Below are 9,110 nucleotides of genomic sequence, written 5' to 3'. Positions count from 1 at the left end.
TGTGTACCTAGAGCCATGTTCTTACTTATAGAAAGAGAAATAATAAAAGTGCATGCTTCAAAAATTGAGAGTATCTTAACCCTATCCTAAAATTTATTGAATTAGAGACTACAACCATTTATTATTAGTTCTCCTTTTTAATATAAATTAGATTGAGGACAATCCACAATTATCTACCATATCTACTATATATAAATGAAACATCTATATTGAATCACACAAAGCTAAATTCCAAAAATGAAATTTTTTATAAATATATTTTCTGTTAACTCTATATGTGCAAGAAAAATTTTAATAGAAAAGATCCTGCACAATTTCTAGGTTTTCACATGCATTGCATATGAAAAAGTCTTATTAATGCTATATTAAAAGAGCATTTGGGAGTCTTTTGAATTTGCCAAAAAAAATATTAGTTAATTTTATGGAAAAACTTTACTATATGATGGTTACAACATGAGTAAATAAAGCAAGCGGATTTTTTTCTCACCTATCCTAATTATTCTAACGAAATAAGGGATTATTTTATGAGGCTAATTGGACTCCTGAATAGATAAACTATTTGAAATTAAAATGAAAGAGGATAAATGGATAACTGTATTTATTCATACCTTTCATCAACTTTTATGATAAAATTAATTCTTGGTATGTATTATTTTATATTTGTACTCTATCTAGTTAATACTTGTAATTTTACTTTTCTACTTAATATAGCCAAACATTAACGAATGCACAATAACTACATGAAACAATCATTTGACAAAATGTCAAAAATATTTGTCATATAATAAAACTTAATTTCAAATTTTTTTAATTTTTTTAATAACCAATAAATATTTTTAATCCATTATTCTATATATATATATTATTTATATTTTTATTTTCTATACTAAACATGAATCTTATATACCTACATGCTAGTATGACAAAGAGACGTAGATAAGTACTTTGGGCTTGCTTCCTAGACTGGGACGGCGAGGTCGATGAGAGGCACTCCCTAGAAAGCGGTGATGTGGCGAGCGACTATTGGACTGGTCCACTGGGCCTGGTCCATCTGACGATCAGACCCCTCTCCCTCTCCCCCTTCTCCTCCATTCATCTGGCTTGCGGTGGATAGCGGGGCTGAACTGCAGAGCTCGTAGAGCTTGCGAAGCTTAAAAAATCAAGGCAGAAATTTAGAGTTCACGAGAATGATTGTAGTGAATACATTGCTGAGACACGGGACTGCTTTTCTGTGGAGCCATCAGTTGTTATCGTCGCATCAAGGTTTGTCGCTCGCTTGAGCTCAAATACTCACAAAATTTTTCTCCACCATCATACACAATTGATTCAAGGAGCGACTTTGCTTTTTGATCGCAATATTTCAACGGTGCTGTTTATTTTGAAGCAAGTTATTTTGAAGGAACGTTTGTCTTAGCTTAGATGGCTTTTGTTTCCTTCTTTGGAACTCCCACAGCTGCTTGCTGGATTCCATTCTTTCTTTTTCTTTGTTCCTTTGGCCAACGGCACGTAAAATTTTTGATGCAGCTATTATCGTAGAGACTTGAATTATGTCCTGTGTATTCTGAAGCAGCTTTGTAAAAATTGATAAGAGTATCAGTTTTGCTATTATTTGCGATGAATTTGTTGAAAGGACTCTGTTTTTGTTAAGCTATGGGCTTTCAGACTTTCATATAGCAAGAACTGTGCCATTTCGCAGTGTCTTCCCTTAATTGGACTTGAGACATGGATCCTGCTTTGTTGGGATTGGAAGTGTAAAATCTTTCTTGTTTTTATATTAGAGAAAAATCCTATGAATTCTAGCAAGGTATACAAGTATTGGATGGAAATTTCAGTAACAAATACCAGCCAGAGGCTGGCTGTTAGCAGCAAAAGAAAGGGTTACCACCAATAAATGAGACTCTGCATATCGCTTGTCTGGCCACAATGCCTTCAAGTAGTGCAATATTGAACTGCTGCCAAGTTATATAAAGATAAAACCTGGCGATTTGACATGAAGTCCAAACTCTTGTATAATGATGCAAAGAATTCAAATTGATTGATCCTACCCATAGAAACTAAAAATTGAAAAGTTCTAGTTGAATTCTTGTATCAGGAACAATAACTTGCCAGTTTCAGTAGTACCAGCATAATTTAGGAATGATTTTTCATGTTGTGTCGGCTAGATATATGTTAAATGGAAAGCAACAATTACTGACACATACATATACTTCTTGCTCTACAGAACTCCTACACTTCGTTGCTTTATAGGTTTATTGAATATCGGATGGGTACATGGTTGGTTGGGATACGCATTTACTCCCTCTTCCAGATATAGTTGTGCATGAGTGTGGTTAATAGACATGGATCATACTGCTGAAGCCTGAAGGCTTTTCAAAGCTTTACAATCCTTAGCCCTTAGACAACATTTTTTTTTTTGTGACCAAAATTTCCTCGACTCACATTGTTAACTTCTAGCAGGAGTTCAAATGGAAAACAGAACAACTGAATAGGAGCAGAAATCACTAGATGACAAGGGTGTAGTCGAAACATATACTTTTAGGATTTCATGAAATTTTTTGATGAAGCAGAAGGCTGGTCTTTGATATCTTGGTCGTATCTAGTTGTCTTATGGTAGTATGCTAGTTCTTGAAAGTCTCAGGTACATTTTGGACTGTAATTATATGAAATAGGAAGCCATGGAAATTCTACATGTATAGCATGATTTTTGAATTCCTGCATCACTAGATTAAAATATTAACATAATTCTATTAGGGATAAAGCAAAAACAATTTGAAGGCCTTGCTTGCAAAGTAGTGGTTTTATTACTTGCAGCTGCCTAATCACAACTTAACTTCGTTATGACATGATCAGATGTTTGCTGTTATAAAACTTGAGCTGCATTTAATCATATTTTTTGGCTTTGATTTATGCAATTCACAGTTTTGAGAATTTACATTTAATTATGTTCTGATGCCCTGTTATCATGCTTCTGCATCTTAATTTTTTTTTCAACTGTTGAAGGTCTTTTTTTTCTCAAAACTCTTTTCTGATTTTGCAAAAACAAGAATTGTAAGTGGTTTTCATCATTCGTTATGTCTTGATCTTGCTTCCTTAAATGGATAACTCGTATATGACCAGGGAGGAAGTCTAATGTCCTCTTTTCTACAAGGAAATCTCTGCCTGCTAACGTGTGCAGTGTAAGTGCTACTCTGCATTTTATTGGATTGATGCTATTTTGTTTGGGTTATCACAATTTGATCAGCATTCTTAATGTAAATAATTTGGCATTTCTTCTTGTAGGGTTTTGGGCTACAATTTAGAGCCTTTGCATTAAGGAAATCTGAGAAGAAAGAAAGAAACTATTTGAAGTTATCCAAGACTAAAAGTAAAACTTTGCAGCAAAGTAAACAACTTTCTTCAGAAGACACTGTGGATTTGTCGGATAAGATTCTAACAAGAGATGACAATACTTGTGACACTAGTGTTGAATTAATTAGCAGTAACTTGAATGAAAATGATCTAACTGCACGCCGTACTAGAGGTGCCGTTCTTCAAGCTTGCATTGTCAGCTCTGGCCTGATACTTGCTTTGGGTGCAATAATTCGACAGGTGGTTTTTTCACTGTACCAGAATGTTGTAAATCACTGCACTTATTAGCTGTAGGGATGCTCGTCATCATTCCTTTGGACAACTTATGAAAGAATATGCATAGTAATTGAAAGTAGTAAGCTAGTATAAAAGATTTTTATATTTCAAAAAGTGATGCTAAACTGGAACAAAGATAAGAAAATGGTTTCTACGTATGATAGATGTCAATAGATTTTTGCAATCTTCTTTTTGGATAAGTGATTTAAACTAATCTATGATAAAAAAAGGGGCATTCCAGTGCACGAGGCTTCTACCACTGCGAGGTCTGAGGACGGTGAGATGTACAAAGCCTTATCCCCACATGCGGAGATGCTATTTCTATATTTTAAATGCATGATGCCCAGTCACAATGGAGCAACCGTACCATTGCATCAAGGCCCAGCCTCACTGTAAAGTAATTTGTGATGGCTTAAGAAATTTAATATCCTCCATATTATCTTACAAGAGGAAAGGAATAATAAAAGCAACTATAACCTCTCTCTTCTCTCTCTCTCTCTCTCTCTCTCTCTCTCTCTCTCTCTCTCTGTAGACCCCACATACATTCGTCTAGTAAACAGTTCATAGTTGTATGATTCTGAGCTATCAACCATGCAGTTGATCTTACAAGCAAACTGATAGGACCCAGTTGTCCGGACTTGGCACTGTATGTTCATGCATTGTCTAACATTTTACTATATTTATGAGTAAACGATTACTTTTCCTTGCCTGTTTTGACATTCAGGCCTCCCATGTTGCATCTATGGAAGGGTGGGCAATTTTTGACTCCTATACGGAAGTATCATGTAAGCTTTTATGCCCTTTCATCCTTCAATAGAAAATTTTAAGAAAAAATATTCATTTTCTCACATTTTCTTTGTAAATGACTTATGTGACTTGTCATCGCCTTGGCATATTCAATCTTTTTAGTTTAAAAAGCCACCAATGGACCACTGCTAGTTGTTTTAGTTATGATACATGCCGCTCCATCAGCCTATTTGGTTGCTAAGGTAGGGAGCAAACCATGACTATGCTAAACTAGATTAATTCCAGGTTTCATGTTCTCTTGCAGATTGATGGCACATTGCCTTCTCACGTACTCCAGTTCGTTACCATACTCGTAGTTGCTTGCTCCGTTAAATGAATCTTAGGATTCTATCCTCTCGATCCATAAGCTTTGTGTTTACCACAGCCATTTTTATATTATTTTTACTGTTCTGAATTCAACCTATGTTAAAGGTTATACCGAATTTTCTTTTTTCCTTGCAGGAAAGCACTTCTGAGTCAATTGATCCATCCTTCCTTCTAGATACTGGATGCTGGCCACAATGACTTGACCTGAATAGGATCTATTTTGCATGCCAACTTACACATATCATTGTTAAGCTATTCAAACACTTAATTATACATATCACTGTCAGATTATTCAAGTTCTATATATAATCATGTTTGTTTATTCCTATACATATCTTATTCACGTCCATGGTTCATTGTTTGTGCAAAGCTTTTCCTCTACCTGACTAACTTGAAAATTATATCTGTTTATGTGACTAATTTTTTTTGATGTTTAACTAACATCTGAGGAAATGAATACTTTGCGCCTTCAGATTTTAAATATCCATGCTTGCATGGTATAAAAATGCTGCATCAAATGTTTGACCTTCCTTTAAGTGTATGAAGTATGGTGGTTAAATTATAGGCCAGTGGTTTTTATGCTCTATTTCTTTTTTTTTTAATATGCTCAAATGGGCATTGCATACACTGTTGTTTCCATTTTACTCTTTACAGCATTGTTGATTGTTTCATTATTTGAGCTTTTGTTTTCTCTCTTTTTCTTCCACCACTTGGTTTGCTACAGTTGGTTTTGAGACGTGGCATATTGAATTAATCATAGGATTGGTTATATTGATATCATCTTGCCGATACATGCTATTGAGGATATGGCCAGATTTTTCAGAATCCAGCAAAGCTGCCAACCAACAAGTATGCATGACATTTACCTTTCTGCTTTCTTTTTCTTTTTTCTTTATTTTTTTTGGCGTTAACATTTAAGTGTAAACTAGAAAAGCACAACTACTTTCTTGATTGATTAATACCAGTATACTAATATCTAATCATTTATCCATTAAAGAAGCATAAAGAAATCTCTAGTGCTTCCATTTAATTTTTTTGAAGAACATATCTGAACTTTTGCACATCACAACAGAAAATTTGTATATCGTTAAAAGAAATAACAGAACAAGAAAGAAGAATTTCAACTTTTCACTGATTACTGCATGAAAATCTGATGAAGTTTCAGTTTTCTAAAGCTTTTCAATTTTTAAATTACAGATCCTTGGTCCGCTACAGCCTTTGGATTATGTTATTGTGGCATTTCTGCCTGGGATCAGTGAGGTAGTCATTTTTCAGAAAATAATTCAGTTTCCCCATAATCAGCAATTCAATGTTTGTATCTTTTCATAATGTATCATCTTTGACAATTGTATAATTTTTTATCTGTTTTACCATGTAATCCATTTTTCCTGTCCTTCCATGCAAACTTTCTAATACATAGCTGAAGCTATGATTGACTTGTATTTTTTTTGGTTCTAAACTTTACCCATATTATATTTTCATATCACATCAACTTATCATATCTTAGGAGCTGCTTTTCCGTGGGGCACTGCTGCCACTCTTTGGCCTTAACTGGAAAAGTGCCCTGGCAATTGGTGCTATTTTTGGAGGTCTTCACTTGGGCAGTGGCCGAAGATATTCTTATGCAGTCTGGTAAATAGTTATGCATCTCAAAGAGCAATTCTACAGAGATTAACAATAGGTAGAATTAGAAATATGAAAAATTCCTTCTGAAGTTTCTTCCTGGAATCTTGATGTCTTGGATAAGGCCAAGACAGGGCTGAGCTCACGATGGGCATGTGTTGCATCACACCCATTGTGCACCCTCACCCCCTCCCACCAAATGGCAGGAGTAGCATTAAGTATATAATTCTAAGCTGGCCAATTTATCCTTGCCCTTCCTTATGGTTCAAAATTACTAGCTGATACTTACAGAATTTCCTCCAAACAATAGCTCAATTAAATAATTTAAACTGCTTGTTGTATTGCGAATTGTTCAGGGCGACATTTGTTGGCCTTGCCTATGGTGTAGCAACAATTATTTCCTCAAATGTTGTGGTTGCAATGATCTCGCATTCGTTAAACAATCTTATAGGAGGCCTCCTATGGCGCCTCACATCCACTCCACAGGAGAAAAATGAATAATTATATCATTCCTGGTAAGACCCTTTTACATTTAAAACACTACTGTATACTATTTTCTATGTACTGTATTATATGTTATTTATGTAAATACTCTGTCATTACTCTGTTCATTTCCATTTAAACTGGACTTATACTCACTTACACAGCAGTGCTTTTCTCATGTCATTGGTATTTTTTGTTTAGGGAATTATGAAGCATTGTTATCTTGGTCCAACTTTCTAATATAATCCATATCATTGTCCTTGGTGCTGTACATGACAATTTATTTGTATTTCCTTATATGGTTACCGCAGAGAGGTTGTTGGACAAACAAATCCAACCCCTTCTATATTTCACCCTAATGTTCTACCCATTTTTTCCAAACTATTAAGTCTGCCCTGCTTTAAAGATGAAGCTTTTTATGTACTAGTTCAGCTAGACTTTTTTTTTTTGCTTTATGCAAGACATCACTGAAGTCTCTCAAACATAAAGGCTGTTCCTTATATAAAACTTTCTCATCTTTCCCTTTGGTCTAGAACTCTTTCCAAGTCTAATAGTAGAACCTTAATGATTGCTTCATACCACCTACAAAATCTTTGTAAATGAAAAATTTTTGTGAAGCGACTTTTACATAAAAGGTTATGTCATACATTCATAGGCATTACTGTGAGGCTTCAAACACCCAAAAACTGCACCTGGAAGTTCCAGTAAGATGGTGGAATTTCATATTGATATCATGATTCGGACCATCTTAATGAGTGTTGTGCGGAAAAGCATATCCCTTTGCTGGATGCTTATCAAATAGCCACTTGTATGAAGGTACACAGCACTTCTCACAAAATGGGGGAAATTTGTGGATATTACAATAGCAGCAAGCTATATCACAGTTATTATTGCAACCTACATGAGGCAAGATAAGCTCAAATGTTAGTCCGCACTATATGCATTTAAGTATTGAAGTTCGATATATTCTCTCATGTACATTCAGCATCTTTACATGGACATTTTGTAATAGCAAACTGAAGGCAGAAATCAATTATATAAGAAGCAAAATTATGAACATCTACCCAACTAGTGTTTTGTAAGCTATCATTTTACCTGTACATTTTGACACTCAAAGCATGTTAGTTATATTCATATGTGACTTGGTTTTCCTCGACACATTCTGTAGCCTATTACTAATATAAACAAAATTAAGGAAAATTTCTTTTTTTTTTTGTGGGTGAAACTGAAAAACAGTTCCTTTTGCAGACCTAAGCATTGATCATAACAGGAGGATCCACAGGACCATGCATGATGGTGGAGCAAAATTGACGGATGAGTATATTGTTACACAGGATCTGCCTGATATGAGCGAAAAATAACGTGCTGGAATGTTTTCATTGTTTGTTGTAAAATTGATGCAACAAATTGATCTGCATGTATCTGTACCATCTGTATATACATCTAGCATATGCACCACCTGTAGACTACAACTATGAAAACCTAGTCCCTTGTTCCTTTCTTTTTGAATCTCATAAAACATGACCTACAGGGCTGCCACAGTGCAAGCTCGAAAAACTTGCTGAGTTAAACTGCCTCTACTCATGATATTGATTGGAAAACTCCTGTTATGTAACTGGCTTAACGGATGAGTATATGATGTTATCTATCAATTAGAACTGAATTATAGCTCTTTGGTTTAGTGTTTTATTGTTGGTGATTCTGTTGCAGGATATGGTAATCTTCCTTCCATCAATCTCCCTTTCCTTGTGCCTTTATCTCTCATAGTAAAAACCTCATCCATGGGACCATACTGTAATTAGCCAGGTACTAAGAAGAGCCATTATGATGTTATAATAGCATTTCATTTAAAACTTTGGTGGACTTTTGAAATCTGAATGCAATTAGAGATTACAAAGATAGCAAGAATCTTTAATGCTGCAATTTAGATTATAAATCAAGTGTAAGAATATTGCATACAATATCATTTTAGAGGAGGAATCAAAACCAGGAGGAAAGTTGCAAGGTGTCTAATTTTTATTCTTTGATTATACACAAGTATTCCAACATTCAATAGGGCTAAATTAAGACCGACATACATTTCATATAGCGCCCCACCTGCAGCTATTTGAACTGAAAAGAAAAGAGGTATCAAAGCTTGGGGTGAGCCCTGGCTTGTAGCTTTGTACCAAGCTCAAACTCGTAATCCTCATCACATGGCACTATTGTGTCAGAAATAAAATGATGCAAAATATGCTTGAGCTATGATGACTGCTCACCAGCCATGG

The 9,110-nt window shown here is 34.9% G+C and overlaps 1 protein-coding gene across 3 annotated transcripts; it reads left to right on the top strand.

The window, feature by feature from the left end:
- Window positions 1-981: 981 nt before the first annotated feature.
- LOC103711607 lies at window positions 982-8,514 on the top strand. Of its 3 annotated transcripts, XM_008797826.4 has the most exons (9): window positions 994-1,263; window positions 3,118-3,176; window positions 3,280-3,588; window positions 4,349-4,409; window positions 5,462-5,586; window positions 5,935-5,997; window positions 6,245-6,369; window positions 6,717-6,875; window positions 8,092-8,514. In XM_008797826.4, the coding sequence occupies exons 1-8, from the start codon at window positions 1,188-1,190 to the stop codon at window positions 6,859-6,861; spliced, it is 963 nt and encodes a 320-aa protein (XP_008796048.2). In that variant the 5' UTR covers window positions 994-1,187; the 3' UTR covers window positions 6,862-6,875; window positions 8,092-8,514. The 3 variants fall into 3 exon arrangements, with proteins under 3 accessions (XP_008796049.2, XP_008796048.2, XP_008796050.2); XM_008797827.4 differs by lacking the exon at window positions 6,245-6,369 and having other exon boundaries at window positions 982-1,263; XM_008797828.4 differs by lacking the exon at window positions 3,280-3,588 and having other exon boundaries at window positions 995-1,263.
- The last annotated feature ends 596 nt before the right edge of the window (window positions 8,515-9,110 follow it).

The sequence above is a fragment of the Phoenix dactylifera genome, chromosome 14 (genome assembly GCF_009389715.1).
Source record: "Phoenix dactylifera cultivar Barhee BC4 chromosome 14, palm_55x_up_171113_PBpolish2nd_filt_p, whole genome shotgun sequence".
NCBI lineage: Eukaryota > Viridiplantae > Streptophyta > Magnoliopsida > Arecales > Arecaceae > Phoenix > Phoenix dactylifera.
Note: the sequence above shows the minus strand (reverse complement) of the source record. Positions and strands in the feature narration are given on the sequence as shown.

What these genes read in the sequence shown, in the direction of transcription:
- LOC103711607 (XM_008797826.4), top strand. Translation starts at nt 1,188, where the DNA reads ATGATTGTAGTGAATACATTGCTGAGACACGGGACTGCTTTTCTGTGG. An exon ending in GTTGTTATCGTCGCATCAAG is followed by an intron (nt 1,264 to 3,117) that starts GTTTGTCGCTCG and finishes GTATATGACCAG; the next exon opens with GGAGGAAGTCTAATGTCCTC. An exon ending in TGCCTGCTAACGTGTGCAGT is followed by an intron (nt 3,177 to 3,279) that starts GTAAGTGCTACT and finishes TTCTTCTTGTAG; the next exon opens with GGTTTTGGGCTACAATTTAG.